Here is a 17,884-nt window from a genome sequence, read left to right as displayed (position 1 = left end):
GAATTCGGGAAAGAAAAATAAACATGAAGAGCTGGCTAAGGAGGCAGAGGAACGGGCCCGGGGACAGCGTGGGGGTCACTTATGTAACCGCCCGGGGCCTCCAGACAGCCTCCGTTGAGGACGCCGTGCGTGGGCCCGGGGTCACGTGCACAGACCCAGCTGACATCGGACTCACAGAACGTCAGGGTCGTGAGGCCCCAAAGGGAATTCCTGGGCGGCTGTGGCCCTCCCTCCCCAGAGGATCTCAGACCCTGAAGTGCCCTCCTCTGTCGTGGGTGACTGGGAGGGTGGACTCTGCCGAGCCTTGCTGGAACATCCCTAGAACTGGTCGTGTCTTTGTTTAAAATTTTAGATTTTTGTCCCTATCGCTTTCTTTGTGTTACATTTGATTTTTTACAGTCCTCATTAAAACATTAGTTGTCTTGATCTCCGGGCTCCTGGGCTTGCCTTGCTTCCCGTGCTCCGGGCGGGAGCCTCCGGGCCTTGCCCTGGCTCCCAGCAGTAGGTCAGTGATTCTCAGATCCTGGGGTTTTTACAGCCGAGACCTTTTCAGAGGGAAGAAAGGTTGGAGGGGCCAACAAAGGGCTGCTTATGCTTTCTTTTATCAGTTAGGAGTATTTGTAAATTCTGTCTACCGTCCTCATCTCATCGAAATGAGAAGGGAAGGAAGGTAGACGTAACAGAATACATGACATACCTTTGCATCAAATATATGTGGCTTTTTGAAAAGTCCACATTATTTCCCTTATTTTTTAGTGAGCACTTTGCTAAGGCCCAGCCCTCTCTGTGAGGAGCCCGGGACCCGCCAGGTCAGCTGACCTCGGGAGAGCTGGACCCATGCTGCGATGGCGGTGGGGGGGGCGCCGTGGCGAGGACGCTGCGTTGAGCTAGAGGCTGGAGCGTGAAGCCGGCCCCTTATTCTGAGAGCCGCGGGAGCGGCTGAATTGCCTAAGATGAGATATTAGATTTAACCCTGTCCGACTGTGATAGACCCCAGGGCAGCCGGGCCCCCAGGGACGCCCCGATGTCCTTCTGAAGGTTCTTAACAGGAGGAGGCTGTGGCCCGAGTGGTGGGAGCTGTTCTGTCTCTCAGGAGCCAGGTGGCTGTGGGGACAGAAGCCCACTCGGCCTACGGGGCCCTTCCTCACACGTGTCCCGGAGGGAGTGGGGTGCTGGTCGGCCCTACGGAAACAGTGGGCACCTGGACCACAAACCCATGCCCTTGGGGACCAGCCCCAGGGTTCATTTAGCTCCGCTGCCAGAATGCCATCAGGCAGCCACGGGGCACGGGGCCTGGTGAGCCAGGGCCTTGGAAGGCACCACTTCCCTCCTCCTGCCTCGCGGGCCCAGCTCGGGGCTCGTGGGGCACAGAGCCCTGTCCCACTCACTCCGGCTCCCAGAACCGGGGTGACCCTTCAGAGCACCTTCCAGGGCTGGGCCAGGAGGGGTGGCGACCGTGCCTTGATTCGAAAGGGAGAGAGGAACTTGCAGATACGAGGCCAGTGAGGGGCCCGGTGGCTCAGCCCTTTTAGGACATTGGTAAGAACCCACCCGCCGTCTGGCCGGGGAGCCCCTCTCCCCCTCCCCGTCCCCCCGGGTTCAGAGGGGTTCCATCACAGATGCCGTCCCCTCGAGGAGCTGTGGGTGAGCTGGGGCCGTGGCCCACCCCCCAGACGGAGGTCGGGCCCCCGGCCGTGCCCAGGGCACACGGCCCCGCTGCCCTCTGCAGAGTTCCCATGCCGCTTGCAGGCCTCGCCCGGAGGGAACCTGGGGATCCAGAGGGTTGATAACTTAGCCGGCCTCACCCAGCGTTCGCGAGAACCCGGCTTCAGACCTGTCTCACTGGCGCCCCCGTGGGGCGGCTGGGGGATAGGCAAAGGCACCACCCCCTGCTGCCCGCAGAACCTGCACGCCCGCACCCAGCCTCTCGGACTGTTTTCCAACATCCTCGCCCTCTCTCTGCCCTCGCGGTGTCTTCACCGGGATTCTCCCCCGACCTCACGCGCTCCCCGCATCGGCTCCTAGTGCGCTGGGATCGGCCACGTGTCTGCTCTACGGCGGGGTGGGGCGGGGGGCGGCCCTTTAAAAAGGACCTAATGAAAAACAGGCCGGGGGTGGGGGGGTGCGGGGTGGCGCTGAGTAATCATCGTTGCCTCCAAATAGCCAGGAATGAGTGGGGCTGGGGCCGAGAGCTCAGACGTTGCCTTAAAAGGAGAAGCAGCCCAGCGTCGTCCCGGGGCCGGGCTTCCGCGGAGCCAAGCTCCTCGGCACAAAGCACGCTGCCTCCTTGCTTGTGTGACGCGGATGCCAGGCCGACTTCTGCTGCTGGAACTGGAGCTGCATCTTGGTGACCTCTGGGGCTGACTCTGTGTTCCTGTCTCTAGGCCCCCCGACGAAGAGGGTTTAGGTTGAGTTGAACTAGGGACCTCCGTGGGGCAAAGGTCTGCAGGCCTCTGGATGAGACTAAGCAGAGTTATTTTCTTCCTTTGGGAAAAGCTTTCGGGTCAGGGGAAGCCACAGGCGTGGTTTGGGACTTCCTCGTGGACGCAGGGGAGTGGAGAGGATGACCTCGGAAAATCTTTAAGGACCTGTGACACGTGGCAGGGACCTGCCGGGGGTCCAGGGTCAGGGTCAGGGAAAGAAGCAGCTCCCGGCCCCCCACTCCTCCGGGCCTTTTGGCCTCATGACTTTGCTCTGTGCCTTCACGTGGTCGGGATCCAGGTGACGCGTCTTTGGAGGGTGTGGACGGCAGGATGCAGTGTCTTTCCCCACCTTGGGCCTTGCGCTACTTCCCCGGGAAGTCTCGTCTGATTGGACAGGGGAGAGCACGTCCCACTTCCACTGCCAAAGCAGGAGGGGAGAGGAAGTGCGTGCCTGTCAGGAAGTCCCTAAAAATGAGGACCCCCTGCCCGCCTGGTGTGCTGCACTGAGCCCCCGGCCCACCGGTGCCCTGCGAGCTCACGCTGACTGCCCCCCAGGTCCTCTCTGTCCTTCCTGTGACCCATTGCCTGAGGAAGGGTAATCCCGGCCCGAGGCATCTGCAAGAAGGGGTGGCAGGCCCCCGAGGGCAGGTGGAGCCTGGGAAACGCCTCAGAAGGGGAGGGAGTGCAGAACAGACCCCCTAGCCTCGGAGGGGGCGGAGCCAAGGGGGCAGGGGTGGCCACGGCCTCGAGTTTAGGTGCATTTGCTCCTTCCCCACAGCAAGAGCAGGGTGATGCCCACCCAGATGGTTCTGCGTCTCCAGGGCTGCGTGGTGAGGCCCCTGAAGGTCTGTGTCTGGAGCATCCGGGCTGGGGACAGGGACGCGGCTGCCAGAGCTCTCTCCCCAGACTTCACTGAAGTTCTGGGGGCGCTGACAGCCTCAAGGGTGTGGAGCGGAGCCCCTTAGAAGACAGCATTTCCCCTTGGCCTTGGCCGGGGCTGCTTCTTGTTCCTCCCTGGTCAAGGTTCCGTTTCCCGGGAAAGCATCAGGGGGCATGTCCTGCTCCCGTGCTCAGAGCGCACTCCCCCAACACCTTCCTTCCTGTCCTGCACCTGCACTCCCCACCAGCCCCTCTGTGTCTCACAGCCCAGCTCGCACCCCCCTGCTTCTCCTCTGAAGCCGGCTGGCCGAGGGCTGGGGCCCTGGCCCCCACTCTCTCCAGGCACCTGGTGACCTCTGATGTCAGACACTGCAGCTGTCAGGGCCGTCTGCCTGCAAGGGAGGGCAGGGAGGAGCCGGCCACGGGCTCGGGGCGCCCGAAGTTCCCCTGGGAGGGCAGCTCCCTTACAGGGCTGGCGGGCGTGAGGGCAGGACAGGGGCAGGGCCAGGGTTCACGGGGGCCCGGAGAGCTCACTCCCTCCAGCCTCCTGCTGCGCGGAGGGCCAGCTCTCTCACTGTTTTCCACCAAGAAGAAAGAGTCGAGATTCTCCCAACAAGAAGCTTCAGCAGAGTCCTTTGCCTTCGGGGGGAAGCGGTATTCCTGGGGCTGGCAGTCCTGGGAGGGACGGCGGTGCCCGTTTCCCCTGGTGGTTCGCGGGCGGGAGCCTCTACTGAGGCTTAGGCCAGCTCACTGGACTGAGCTTCAGGCCTGTAACAACCGATCAGCCCCTGGAAAGCTACCGGTTCCCTCCAGGGCTGTCGGGAAACTGGGGTTGTTCCGGGAAATCCTGCCTGCGGCTGCATGGGCGTCATTGGCTTTGCAGGCAGCTGGCAGGAAACCGAGACCCAGAGGCTGGCTTGGAGCTGGGGGAGGGGGAGGGGGCACGGAAGGAGGGTGCATAGGGCTTTGACACCCCTTGGTTAACATTCCCGGAAACGTCCTTTTTGGGGTGTTCAGGGCTCAAACACACACTCAGCCGGGCTGGGGTCTGGACCGCCCACTGGGAGGGCGGCACCGGGCCTTCTCGCGCTCTCCGAGGCCCAGGACGCTGCTCCCAGCTCTGCAGCTCCCAGCACGAGGCCTGCAAGTGGCCAGTGCCCGGCGGGACGACGGCCATGCCAGGCGAAGACAGGCCCAGGCTCAGGGCCCTCCGGGCTCCCGGTCTGGAGCCCCGCGGGTGGATAGGGTTAGCGCCAGTCCGCACCCGCGAACGCAGCAAGCTGTGCTGGAGGCTGTGCCCCTCGACCCCCACGAGGAAGCCTCCTGCCTGCTCAGGACGCCCGGGGACGCGTGTGCCCGGTGGGCCCTGAGCCCAGGGGCCAAGGTCAAGAGGTTAAGAGGAGCCACCCCTGACACCCAGGCCCCAGCCCATCCCGGGGACCGCACACCAGGGGCGGCGAGGCACCCACTGCCCTGCCCAGTGAGGAAACCGGTCATTTCCCAGCTTTGGCCGCGTCTGGAGAGGGCACCACGGCCCCCACCCCTCCCGGAACGCTCAGCCCCAGTGCCATGCTCTGCGGGGCTGCCATCGTCCCCATTTCACGCAGGACGAAACTGAAACCCAAGGCCGCACAGCTACCCCCGAGGCGGCCCTGGGGGCCAAGGTGGGAGGCTCGGGGCGGGGGGCACGGACAGCCACTTTCTTCCACCTTTATGGCTTTACTCTCCACCTCTGCCGCTTTCTCCCAGAGGACGGAGCAGCTGGGGAGAGGCTGCGTTTGCTTTTCGGAACCAGAGACCGGTTACCTTCAGGCCGAGAGCTGGCCCCCAGGGCCGGCCGGCACCCGTGGGCCAGTTTCCGGCCGCTTCCCCAGTGGCTTCCCTCTGGGCCACCACTTGGGACGCGGTCCTTCAGGACAAGGCTGGAGCCCGCCACTGACTGCTCAGTTCTCACCCCGATCACCGCGGACCCTCGTTGCTGAGGAGGGTGCGTGGGCGGGAGCGAGACAAGGTCCTGCTCAACGGAGGGGTGGCCTGCCGGACAGGCCCCTCGCAGAGCTCGGACGCGGAGTCTCTTCCTTTCTGAGGCTAACATCCCATTACGTGTGCAGAGCACATCCGGTCTACGCGCTCATCCTCGGATGGACCCTTGGGTTGCCTCCGCCTTTTGGCCGCGTGAGTCATCAGCTGCTGCCGAGCATGGCTGGGCAGGGGTGTGGCTTGACTCCCCGCTTTCAGTCCTTTGTTTAAAAAATCCTTTCCACGTACTTTGTTATTTATTTATTTTTAAAAACCGTCCTCAACTTTTAGGCTGTGCACGTTTTTCCCTTTTTCTTTTAAATTAATGTATTACTCATGTATTTATTTGGCTGTCTCGGGGGTCTTAGTTGCGGCACGCGGGATTTTTGGTTGCGGCGCGTGGGCTCTTTGTTGTGGCGCACAGGCTCCTCTCTAATTGTGACGTACGGGTTCTAGAGCGCGGGCTCATTAGTTGCAGGGTGTGGGCCTAGCTGCCCCGCGGCACGTGGGATCTTAGTTCCCCGACCAGGGATCGAACCTGCGTCCCCTGCACTGGAAGGCAGAGTCTTAACCACTGGACCGCCAGGGATGTCCCCTTGCTTTCAGTCCTTTTGGGTCTGTACCCAGAAACAGCATCCCTGGAGCGAAACGCAGGTTCTGGCTTCTCTACACCAGCTGCCTTGGCTGCTTCACCACCCAACCCTCCCTGTACCGAGTGTGTCAGTCACGTCCTTACACAACCCTCGACCGTGGTCCCAGACACGGCGCAAGCCCCGGCCTGACCCTCGCCCACTGCGGGTCTGTGCTTCTCCCCGTCGAGCCTGCCGGACGCAGCCCCTCCTGAGCCCCGGCTCTGAGGGCAGAATGCCCGGGGCCAGCCTTTGCTCTCACGCGAGCGTGCGGACCACAGTCCTTCCCGGGCTGTCCAGTGGCTTCAACGAAGTTGCACGAAGCTCCAACAGTGCCCAGCGCACAGGAGCTTCCGGTAAAGCCAGGCGTCCTCACTGAGCGCGTGTGGCCGGTCGACAGGTCCCCCTGACCCGCCCCAGCCCGGTCTCAGCAGACGGCCTCCTCCACTAACGTCCCGAATAAATGGAAACCAACTGCGGGAGTCGCCCCACTCCCGCTGTGGCTCCCCTCCCTCCTGTCCGGGGCTCCCCTGCCTGGGGCTCTGGTTCCCAGCCCCACCCCTTCCACCTCCGCCCCCCAGAGCCCTGACCTCTTCCCCTCCCCGGGCTCCCTCCCAGCACCTTGTAAAAGTGTCACACCTCTCCCAGGACAACCAGATCCGGCCTCGAGGCACCACCGCCCCGCCCAGGTGCCCTCTGTCTCCATCCTTTTGCCCCAGCCTCCCCCAGAGTTCTTTTAAATCCCTGTTCATCTCCGGATCCAGCACAGCTTCGCCTCGACCCCCAACATTCCACGGAAATGTCTCACCCAGATCATCGCTGACCTTGTTGCTAAATCGGATTTAGGTCTTCTATTCCTTATCTTGCTTAGTTGCTTGGAAAACATGTGACGCCGTGGAACAGCCCTCCCCTCCCCCCTCGAGCCACCCCCTGGCCCTCTGGCAGCTCCTCTCAGTCCCCAGGCCGTCCTCCTCTGCCTGCCCCTTAAACGTGGGTGTTTTCAAGGTTTTCCTTGAAGCCTCCTTCGTTTGCTCTTTTAGACTCTCCCTGGGTCACCTCGTCCACTCTGATGGCATCGGTTGGGTTCTATGTCCTGGTGTCCCTTGAAGCGGTACTTCCGGGCCAGAACGCCCTACGGAGGTTCGGACCCCGGTATCCAACTGTCTGATGAACATCTCGGCTTACGAGCCCCAGTGCACCCCCAAAACTCCTCTTCTCTCCCCGCCGCCACACCTGCTCCATCTTGCTGGGTGGGTCCCCAAAGCCACCCTGATGAGAAGGGGTGGAGTAGCATGTGGGGAGCGGCGTGGACCCCTGTGCCTCACTCATCCCTGCTCCCCGTCCCAAGGGATTCGGGGGCGGGGGCTGTAAAATCGACCTAGTTTACAAAAGTCAGTTTTATACACACACCCCCCGCCGTCTCCCACAGGCAGAGGAGGCCGCATCCTCCGCACTACCTTCTCCATCCTCACCAGTGCTCCTCTGGTGCGGGCCCCGTCACCTCTCTCCTGGGTCACTGCAGACCTCGCTGGCCTGCCCTCTGCCAGGACGCTCTTCCCGCCGCAGCATCGGGACCTTTCTGGAGTACAGATCTGCCAACTCACTCCCTTCCCTGAAACCTTCTGTGGCTCCCCAGTCCCCCAGGGTAAGCCTCGACTCCCAAGACCTCACCCCAACTTGCATTCCCTCCCGCCAGCCCCGCCTCTGCCTTTGCCTTCGAGGGACCCAGACTGGGCTTTTGCGACCATGCTCTCACTACTTGGAAAGCTCTGCCTCCTTTTTCTCCTGGTAAATTCTTACCCTAACTTTTAACCTTGAGGGATCTTAGCTTAGCTCTTTGGATCAGCTGGGATTTATTTTGGAGTATGTTAGGAGGTGGCACTCTAACTTCTCCCCCAAACTAATGTCTGAGTTATCGAGTGCCTGGATTATTTTTATGATAAGAAAAAACAAAAGTTGCTGCAGAAAAAGAAAAGGAAAGAAAATCGTCCTTAAATATTTCAGTTTCATAGCAAAAAACAAAAAAGGAAAAGGGAAAACAAAACAAAAAACCAAGACCCCTCAGGTCAGAAGCAGGTAGGAGGGACGGCCAGGGACAGAGCTGGGCGGTGGGGCCCAGCGGCGCGGTGCCAGGACCCACCACGGAGCCTGACCCTTGCCCGTCTCGCTCCAGCGACTGTGAGGTCAGCGCGGTGGTACATATGAGGGCTGCACGGAGGGCCGGGGGGCTCGGGCGCCGCCTCCCACCCCAGTGTAAACAGTTCATCTCTACCTCCCGGGATGGGGGGTGCTTTGTGAACGCGGGACACGGGGCACTTTCTGCTGGCGTCCAGCGCGAGGCCAGGCCGCCTCTGTGTCCGCTTTGCCCTGTGCGTGGAGGGAGGGAGGGCCGGCGTCTTCTGCAAAGCGGGCAACGTGGAGACTCAGTGGTTCAGCCCCTGCACCGCACACCTCACCGGACTCTGCCCCTTGGCTGCTTGCGGTCCTCGAGGGCAAGGACTTCGTGTGAAAGAGACGTGAAGTGCTGACCAGGGGAAGGACATCTGCCGGTGGGGACTGTGGCGACCCTGGGGCCCTTGCCCCCTCCTACGAGCTCCAGGAGCCACCCAAAGAAGGGAGGGGGGCCTGTCTGCGGCCACCGGCAAAGGGGGCTCAGGTCGGGGGTGGGTCGCGGCTGCACTGGGCCTGCCCTGGCCAGACCCCCGCGGGCGGTGTGAGGCTGTGAAGGAGCCACGTCCAGGGCGGAAGGAGGGGTCTCGTGGTGGATCTTCTCGGCCCCGAAGGCTCAGCGGCAGTGTCTCTGTGGACCTAAGGGACCTGTCTCTGGCCGCGGGGTCTGGTGACCCCGGGTGGGAAGCTTGTAGCAGACCCCATTTTTGGAGAAACTGGGAAAGCACACGGTAGACACAAACAAGTCGCTTTGGCCCTCTGCTGTCCGCCGGGCTCGGCTGCCCCGAGCGCCTGCAATGCGTCCCAGGCGGACGCAAGCGCGGGAGCCTGGAGAAGGCTGGAAAGGGCCGCTCAGAGGGGAGCGTTTCCCTCCTGTCCCTCCTGCCACCCCGGGGCCTCAGTGGGGCCCGGGGAGCGAGATGAGCAGTTTAATAATTTTTAAGGAGCTTGTCTCCATTTCAGTACTTACGATTATCATAAGAGCTCAACGTTCCCTTCAGTTTTGACACTGCTTTGTCCCAGTTATCTAAGGTTCATAGTCCGACCTTCTGCGGCAACTCAATTTTACATAGTATTTTGCAAGGTAACTGTACCGTCCCTGGGCCCCACTGAGGTCCCAGGGGTGGCAGGAGGGACACGCCACCCTCTTGCCCAGTTGTGAGAGGGGGGCCTGGCTCTCCCACAGCCCCTCCCGCCTGTGCTGGACAGAGGCCTGGACTCTGCTTCGCCCCGGGCCCCGAGCCCGGCTTCAGGCTTCAAGTCACCATCTGGAAGGGCTTCATTCCTGGACAAGGGGCCTCACACTTCGGTTCTGCACTGGGTCCCGAAGATTCTGGAGCCAGTGCCGGGCCGAAGAGGGAAAGAGGAGGGAGGGTGGAGCGGCAGGCCCCTCGTCCTCGGAGTGGACCCTGGGACGGCAGCCCCACCTCCGCGCTCCCTTCACCTGCCTTCCTGACACCTCAGCGCCCTCTGCACTGCTGTGCTGGGGCCACAGCTGGCCCCCTGCCCGCCTCACCGCCCTCTCCAAGCCCCCTGCACCTGCAGCCGGGGCCATCTCTCGGAAACGTCACCTGGTCAGTGGGTCCGGGCTTTGGGGATGAGACCCAGACCCCTGAGCTGGCCCACAGGCCCTTGTGACGGGGCCGCTGCCCGCGTCTGTGCCCCGCCCCCTCCTGCCCGCACTCCGGTCACCGTGCAGGACACGTGGCCTGGCCGCCTTCGAGGTGCTGTTCATGCCGCCCAGTGTCCTGTCCCCCCTCTGCCTGCCTGACTGTCCCCAGCCTTCTCCTCCTCCCCCCACTTCTCCTTCTCCTCCTCTGCCTCATTCTTCTTTTTTTTAATTAAAAATTTTTTTTAATATTTATTTTTATTTATTTGGCCGCATCAGGTCTCAGTTGTGACACTCGGGATCTTTGTTGCGGCACACGGCCTCTTTTGTTGTGGCGCGCGGGCTCAGTAGTTGCGGCGCGCGGGCTTAGGTGCCCTGCGGCACGTGGGACCTTAGTTCCCTGACCAGGGATGGAACCCGCGTCCCCTGCATTGGGAGGCGGATTCTTAACCACTGGACCGCCAGAGAAGTCCCCTCCTCCTTCTTTTTAACTTTTTATTTGGGGACACTTCAACGGTTCACAAAACTAGAGCATAATGACCTCCTGGCAGCTCAGTCATCACTGCCCACCTGTGTTTCTCTCACCCTCAGATTATTTCAGGGCAAATCCCAGGTATATCGCTTCATGCACAAACAAATCAGTGTGTATTTCTAAAAGATGGCAACTTTTGAGAAAGGGAGCTACGATACTGTTCTCTTACCTAAAAGGTTAATAATAGTTAATTCCTCTGACTGGTCCATCAACATGCAGCCCAGGCCCTGGGCCGGGAGCCCCTCCTGGGCGGCTGCCCTGTAGCCCTCTCTGCGCTGTCCTGGGACTAGACGGTGAGCGGCTTGAGGGCAGGACCGGCCCTTTATTTCTCTCCCCAGCATCTGGCCGAGTGCTTTGCATGTAACAAATGTTTGCTGGGACGGCATGAAATATTTCAACCCTACCTATAATGTCCCTACCACGTAGGTTCCGGGGACAGAGAGCTCAGTTCTTCCTGAGGAAGCCAAGCCTTTTTTTTTTAAGCTGACTCTATGGCAGAAAGCCCTCTGGTTCCGCCCCCAGGGTCCCACGGAACAAGGTCCCCTCCTCTGAGTGCTCTTTCCACCTGTTATACTGAGCCCGTCTTCCCAGTCTGACCAGAGCTCTGTGGATCCTGGTTCCGCTGTTTCCAAGTTCACGGTCCCTCTGGGCCTCAGATAATCCACAGGTCTGGTGGGTGTGCCTCCCAGACCCCCCTGCCCACAGGACAGGGCAGAACGGACGACAGCCCTGCTGGCCTCGGGGACCCCCCACGTTCCAGGCCACCTGTGCCATCCCGGGCGCCGAGCCACCGTGAGGGGTCTCCCGATGCCTCTGGACGGGACGGGACCGTGGGGATGAGGGACTGCTGGCTTCAGTGCCACCTCCCCCGCTGCTGACTCTTCCTGCAGATTCTACCCCAGGAAAATGCCACACCCGAGCCTCCATTTCCCAGGCCTTGGGCACCTGCAGGTTGTTCTGGCAAGTTCCCTCTTTCGTGCTGCGGGGTCGTCACGACTCCCAGAGGCAGCTCCCTTCCCGCAGTCGAGGCCAAGGAGGTGCAAGGGAGCTGGGACCCCCTTGTAGGAGAGCGAAAAGGCTGGGTCTTTCCGTTTGAGACACACTGGTGGGGGGAGGGTCAGAGTTGGGGACCAGCCTGAGCATTGAGCTGAGTCTTTAAGCCCCAGGACAACTGGGACGTGGGTCTAGTCCTTCCACTGCAGGGAGAGAAGTCGAGATCTAGCTGCGGGGGGGCGGGGGGGACCTCCCTGGTGGCGCAGCAGATAACACTCCGCGCTCCCAGTGCAGGGGGCCCAGGTTCGATCCCCGGTCAGGGAACTAGATCCCACATGCCGCAACTAAGAGTTCGCATGCCACAGCTAAGGAGCCCGCCTGCTGCAACTAAGACCCGGTGCCGCCAAATAAATAAATAAATATTAAAAAGAAAAAAAATCTAGTGGGGGGAGGCAGCAAAGGAGGATGTCAAACCCTTACATCAGGGAGGCCAAGCCCCCCCACCAGCACAGGACCCTGTGCCTACACAGTGGAGGCTGGGCCAGGAGGACATGGGACTGAAGCGCCATCCCAGGGGGCCTCCTTCAGGGGGCTCAACTGAGACAGGAGACAGGCAAGGACTCTCTTAGCGCCAGGGTCAAAACGGGCAAAGCACGTGATTTGCTGGGCACAGGGTGGAGGGGCTGAGACCAGAACCTTGCCCTGGGGCCAGATCACTCCAGACGTCACTTTTACGCAGGGAAGTGACAGTCAGGTGGTATTTAGAGAGACAGCTCTGGCAGGACGTGATGGGATCCCAGACCAAGCCTGACAGTGCCCGCCTTGAGGTGAATTCTATGCTCATTTCTGGGGGACAGTTAATAAGATTTGGTTAAGTGGGGAGTGGCCCCAGGACTTCCAGCTCGGTTGACTGGAGAGATGGTGATGCTTTAAAACCATGACGGGGAGGATGGAGGGAAGGCGGGTTGGAAGTGGGTGACGGCTGTTTGGGCCGGGAAGACGGTTAAATGCCCAAGGGGCTGGCTTTAGTTAAGACCGACGGCTCAGGAGAGAGACCTGGGCTTGAGACGCAGATCTGGGAGTGGCAGGTGTGCGAGCAACAGTGAAACCACAGGAATAAATACGGCAGCTCTGGAGAAGAAGCATGAGGGAGAGGGAAGGGATTTAGGGATAGGAGCAAGTAAATCGCCACATTATTTAATGAAACAAACCCGTGTCCTCTGAGGTTAGCAAAACCACAGTGAGATACACTTCACACCAACTAGGGTGGCTGTGATTAAAAAAAAAAGAAAAGTCAGATAATAGCTGGTGTTAGCGAGGATGTGGAGAAACTGGAACTTTCATACACTGCTGGCGGGAACCTAAGATGGTGCAGCCGCCTTGGAAAAGTCTGGCGGTTCCTGAAACAGTTAAACACAGTTACCCTATGACCCAGCAGTTCCACCCCTAGGTAATATATATACCCAAGGTAAATGAAAACGTGTCCACACAAAAACTTATACACGCATGCTCACCGCAGCATTATTCATAGCGGGCAAAATGCGGAAACAACCCAACTATCCATCAGCTGCTGTGGTGTAACCATACAAATTAATATCATTCAGCCATAAAACTAATGAAGTGCCACGCTCCAGCGGGGACGAACCTTGAAAGCATGATAAGTAGACCCCAAAGACCACGTGCTGTATGATTCCACGTACGTGAAATATCAGAACAGCCACATCCATAGAGACAGAAAGCAGATGAACGGTCGCCAGCGTCTGCGGGGGGGGCGGGGGGGACCTGGGGAGGAGCTGCTAGTGGGTGCGGGGTTTATTTTGCGACTGATGAAAACATCCTGGAATTAGATAGTAGAACTGGTGGCACAACTTTGTGAATTACTAAAAAACCACTGAACTGCACACTTTAAAACGTTGAATTTTACGGTATGTGAATTATATCTCAATGAAAAATTGAAAGATAAACAGATCTTGCTCTTTATTACACAAACAATGATAGGAGGGTTATACTGAACAAAATCTTATTTTACATACCATGTTTATCTCCTCTTTAATTTCTAAAGGATAAAGATTAAATAAAGAGCTGAAAATATAAAACGAACCTATGTGCCTGGGACCATTGATAGAACACCGTATTAGGCCAGCCCCATCCAATGGGAACAAAATGGGAGTTATACCAGCAATTTTAAATGCTCTAGTAGCCACATTAATACAAAGGAAAAAGAAACAAGTGAAGTGAATGTTAATAATGTGTTTGTTGAAGTTTCAGTGCCCTTGAATTAGAAGGGGCTGAGTCACTACCCCTGCAGGTTGAATGTATAAGCACTGACTGAACTTGACCTTGAACCCATCACATCCTTCCATTTCCCAGCGTCCCAAGAATATGCTCACGTGCGCACGCACACCCGCGCACGCACACCCGCGCACGCACACCCAACGCCACGTCAGACTTCCCTCTGTGAGGCTATGCATTCGGGACACACGCAGGAAGGGTTGGTGACATGATTTCCGAATAAATCCTGTGTTTTTAAAATAAAAAATACATGTTTTGGGCCCAGCTGTAAAAGATTTCCACACGCGTGATCAATGTAAAATTACCAGCGAGCTACTTTACTCTTCCCGGTAGGTCTGGGGAGTCTGCGTGACTCGCGCTGGGCTCTCAGCGGCCACACCTCCGGCTCTTCAGCCCCATGTGGAGGGGTCCCCGGGCGGGATTCAGAGTGACCGCACCTCCCGTGTGGGCCGTGTGCTGCCCTCTGTTTATTCCCTTTTGTGACGAGCAATAAAAGCCCTAAATAATAAGGGCTCCTGTGATCCACAGAGACCCTTAGTGACCCAGCGTCCCGGGAGGGGGCGAGTGGAGAGACCGCGGCCCCCTCCGCAGCGGCTGCAGAACCTGGGGTGGAGGGGGTGCGGGATGGAGATTCTGGGGCCGCAGGCTGGGTGAGCGAGCCCCGGGTCTGCATCAGGGAGGAGCCGTCCTGGGACCACCGAGGGCAGGGTGGGCCGGGCCAGCTCCCGCCCCAGAGCGCAGAGGGCTTCCAGGCACAGCACCTGCCCCAGCCGGGTGCACGGGAGGCATCCGCCACTTGAGGGGGGGGCTCAGAAAGGAGGCTGAGAGACAGACTCTTTTTCTGTGAACTCGAAGTCAGAAGGAGGCGTTCGAGAGCGCCCCTGGTCACCAGCTGGGGGACCTCCTCAGCCCCAGCTCCTTTGTCCGCCGAGCAGGTTAAAGCCTGTCTAACCCATCTACACTGCAAGGCTGACGGGAGGGGAAATCAGACGGCGTCTGCGGGAACCCCCAAGCCCGGACAGGCCGGCAAGCGTGAGGTTCCCCTTTGGAGCCTGACAGCTGGGGCTCGTGGGCGGATGTCCCAGGACAGCAGCCGAGCGCTCACCTGGGTCGGCTGAGCCGAGACGCCCTTCCTCGGTACCACGAGGACGTGGTACCTCGGGGCGCCTTTGGGGCAGGGCCTCGGAGGCAGGCGGATGGACCGGGGCCCTCCGCTCCTCGACGTCCTGCCCGCGCCTGAAATTTCCCAGGCTGCAGACTTGATTCTCTTTGTCAGTAGGAACAACTCGTTCCTCCCAAGACCGAGGGAAGCCGGGCACACCAGTTCTGCCACGGTGCACGCAGGTGGCTGGTCCTGGGGGGGCGGGGGGCTGCCCTGCCTGGCCGATGTGCCAACGCCAGGAACTTGAGCCTCGACAAAGAGCACGGTAGCCCCGCGTGCCCCTGTCCTGGGAGTAACCATCGGGGAGTCTTCTCTGCCCTTTCCTAGTCGGTCCCGGCCGCCTGGCCACGAGCCTCAGCCGGGAAGTGTGTCAGTGGCTCTGTTTATCACGGGGTCTGGCTCAGTCTCTCCGGGGACAGGCGCCAAGGGCCAGGGGAAGGAGCCTGGGGACCCACTTGGGGACTTGGAAAGTACATTTATTGGAAACCATGTAAGTGTCCAAATATAGGCAAAGGGCTTAACCCAGCCATGCGATGGACCACAATGCCCCCTGCAAACAATGCTCGGGAAGAATTTTTAGTGACGTGGGAAAACGACTACTATGATATGACAAGCAAATAATAATAACGAGCAGGGGACAGAATGTGTGTGAATACGTGTGTCTGTGCATACGGTTATCTCAGCCACGGAAGGAAAAGCGTGCACACGCGCCTGCACTCAGGAAAGGGGACCACGGCTGCCACCTTTAGCTAATAAGACAAAGAACTCTTGGTTATTTTCTCTTTTTCCCCTATGTTCTGATATTGTCTTTAACGAGCCTTCTGACTTTACAATTATAAATTATTGTTTGGAGAAACAGCACCTCCGTGCTCTGTGTGCCACTGTCTCCTCCTGCCTTTAAGGCAAGGATTACAGGGACGGGGAGTGAAACAGAAAGTCTCCCTGACCCCCGGCCCGAAAGAACCCCGACCACTGGGACACTGGCGTCTTCAGCACTGGGGGGCGTCAGCAGACACTTTCCTGGGTGATTTAGAAACACATTATTTCTAAATAACACACAGGGACAGGCGCGCGGAAGCCTCTGCCGTTGGGGTCGGGGAGGTGGCCCATCCCGGGGACACTTGGTACAAGGGACGTGGCCTGACGCCAGCCCTTGCCAAGGGGGAGTCCACGAGAACGCCCTAAGGCGCCCACGGTATGCACGGAGCTTCTTTCCTCTGTACTTAGAACGGGACCAGCTATTCAGCAGCTTTGGGAGAACTGAGGAAACGGTCACTCCATTTTCTGCAGGGCCTGGTTCTCTGCAGAGCCCTGGTGAGAAAAGCTGACCGATTATCTACAAGGAACTGCTCCTGGCTCTGCCCCGGCCTCACAATCCTGTGGCTCCAGGAGGGCCGGTGTGCGTCTACCTGGGTCAGAACCGGCCCCTCCACGATCTTCCCGCCTATCACACCCCCACGTTCAGACCCCCAGCCTCCCCACAGGCGGGCCTGCGACAGCGTGACGGGGGCTTCGCTCCCGCTCCAAGGGGAGACCCGCGTGGAGCCGGTTCTCTGCCGGAGCCACGTCACTTTCTCTGGATCTAGAGGCAAAGCCGCAAACTTCTCCAGACATTTTAGGGGAGAAACCGGGTGGCGGGCGCTGACAGCCCCAGCTGGCTGGGTCTGGAGCTAATCATTAATATGCTCTTTAGGGTGTATCGGTGGCCCCCAAGATACAGGCGAACTTGACCGCGTCAGGCTAAAAATGTCAGCCTGTGATCTCAGGTCCCTGGAGAGCCAGCAAAGAGAAGATCCAGAGAAGGAAGAAAAATGGAACAAGTTAAAAATGAGTCCTTGAGTCTCATTCTGTCCAGAACAAACCGAGGGGGAAATACGGCAGTGACCTCTCCCAGCGCTGGGGCCGGAGGGTGTAAACTTGTGGACCGATTTCAGTGGTTGTTTACAGAAACTGGAAAAAAGGAATCACTGCCAAATCTCTCTCCATTTGAGGATCTGGACACAAAATCATATTTTCCAGTAGTCTCCGAAGAGCATAGATGAATAAATAACTTCTGCAGGTCCGGTCAAGTAGGACGAGAATGGTATTTGCAAACTATTCATCCTCTGTTCAACGTTCGGATGTGTTCTGAGCCGGGCCCTGCACTCTCTGCTGGGGAGCGGGGCTGGGTGAGGGTCAGGCCTCGCCCTCTAGACGTGCGGGGAAACACGGACACAGGCGATGCGGGAACACCGCGTTCCACGTGTGCGGGAAAGTCACGGCTGTCACCGGAGCCGAGCCTCCAGGGAGGAGGATTATCCGGGCTGGCAGGTCAGCACAGGCACAGAGCAAGGAGAGGAAGCCCCTTTGCGGGCCGCCTTCAAGTGTAGACGTGGCAGAGGGTGAAAGTCAAGGGGAGGAGCGTTAGTAGCCGGGAGGCGGGGAGGTGCTGGCGGCCCAGGGCGTCAAGACTGCGTTCGAGGATAAGAGGCTGGCAGCTCGGGGAGGATGGATTCCACCGGGCAGAGGAGGGGGCGGGCGGCGAGGTCGTGACGAGGGATCTGAGCGACTGGGGAGGCGGACCGGAGGGGAGGACAGCGCGTCAGGGCTCTGGCACCAAGAGAACCCGGGACACGGGCAGAGGGGCCAGGCGGCCCCCTGCTCACCAAAGTACAGAAGGAGGAGGAAAGGCGGGCCCGGGGTGGGGCGATGGTTAATTTATTTCTGGACGAGTTGGACTTGAGACACTTGAGGAACACAAGGGGCAAGTGAATGTTCTAGACTCAGAATGGAGATCTAGGCCAGAGGCCGCGGCCAGAGCCCTGGCCACAGCCGCGTCTGGACACCAGCGGAAGATGGGGAGGGAGCAGCTGGGGAGGAAAGGAGACCAGTGCGCTGGTCAGGGTGCCAAGGGACCGAGGTGGCGTCAGATGGCGCAGAGGAGGCACGCGGGGCGAGGACTAAAAAGCCAGCCCCCCCACGCCGTCCGTGCAGGGGCGGGGAGCTGCGGCGAGACAGTGACTGGGGCGCTGCTTCCTGCAGTTTTATTGTGAAGGAGGAGAGATGGGGCCGGAGAGAGAGCAGGGAGGGAGGCTGAGGAGAGAGGGACAGAGACAGAGAGACACAGAAGGAGGGACAGAGACACGGAGGGACAGAGACAGAGACACAGAGACACAGAGGAAGGGACACAGACACAGA

The 17,884-nt window shown here is 59.5% G+C and overlaps 2 protein-coding genes across 7 annotated transcripts in view; one reads left to right on the top strand and one right to left on the bottom strand.

Moving 5' to 3' along the window:
- The window catches only part of LMOD1 (leiomodin 1), a 34,751-nt gene that overhangs the window by 2,775 nt on the left and 14,092 nt on the right, over positions 1-17,884 (bottom strand). The window lies entirely within an intron of this gene.
- On the top strand, positions 4-9,979 carry LOC114486083 (translation initiation factor IF-2-like). Of its 6 annotated transcripts, none has more exons than XM_028488238.2 (4): positions 4-2,407; positions 6,991-7,200; positions 7,380-7,738; positions 9,306-9,979. In XM_028488238.2, exons 2-4 carry the CDS (start codon positions 7,039-7,041, stop codon positions 9,718-9,720), a joined length of 936 nt encoding a protein of 311 aa, XP_028344039.1. In that variant the 5' UTR covers positions 4-2,407; positions 6,991-7,038; the 3' UTR covers positions 9,721-9,979. The 6 variants fall into 6 exon arrangements, with proteins under 6 accessions (XP_028344039.1, XP_028344040.1, XP_054939964.1 ...); XM_028488239.2 differs by lacking the exon at positions 4-2,407 and adding an exon at positions 3,965-5,477; XM_055083989.1 differs by lacking the exons at positions 4-2,407; positions 6,991-7,200 and adding an exon at positions 3,965-5,477 and having other exon boundaries at positions 7,380-7,595.

Source organism: Physeter macrocephalus, chromosome 4, assembly GCF_002837175.3.
Source record: "Physeter macrocephalus isolate SW-GA chromosome 4, ASM283717v5, whole genome shotgun sequence".
Lineage (NCBI taxonomy): Eukaryota > Metazoa > Chordata > Mammalia > Artiodactyla > Physeteridae > Physeter > Physeter macrocephalus.
The sequence above is the reverse complement of the archived record's forward strand: the minus strand, read 5'-3'. Positions and strand labels throughout refer to the sequence as shown.

Excerpts from the sequence above, each read along its gene's own strand:
- LOC114486083 (XM_028488237.2), top strand. The coding sequence starts at position 4,872 with ATGCTCTGCGGGGCTGCCATCGTCCCCATTTCACGCAGGACGAAACTG. Across the intron at positions 5,478-7,379 it reads TGCCTCCGCCTTTTGGCCGC|GCAGAGGAGGCCGCATCCTC; the intron begins GTGAGTCATCAG and ends CGTCTCCCACAG.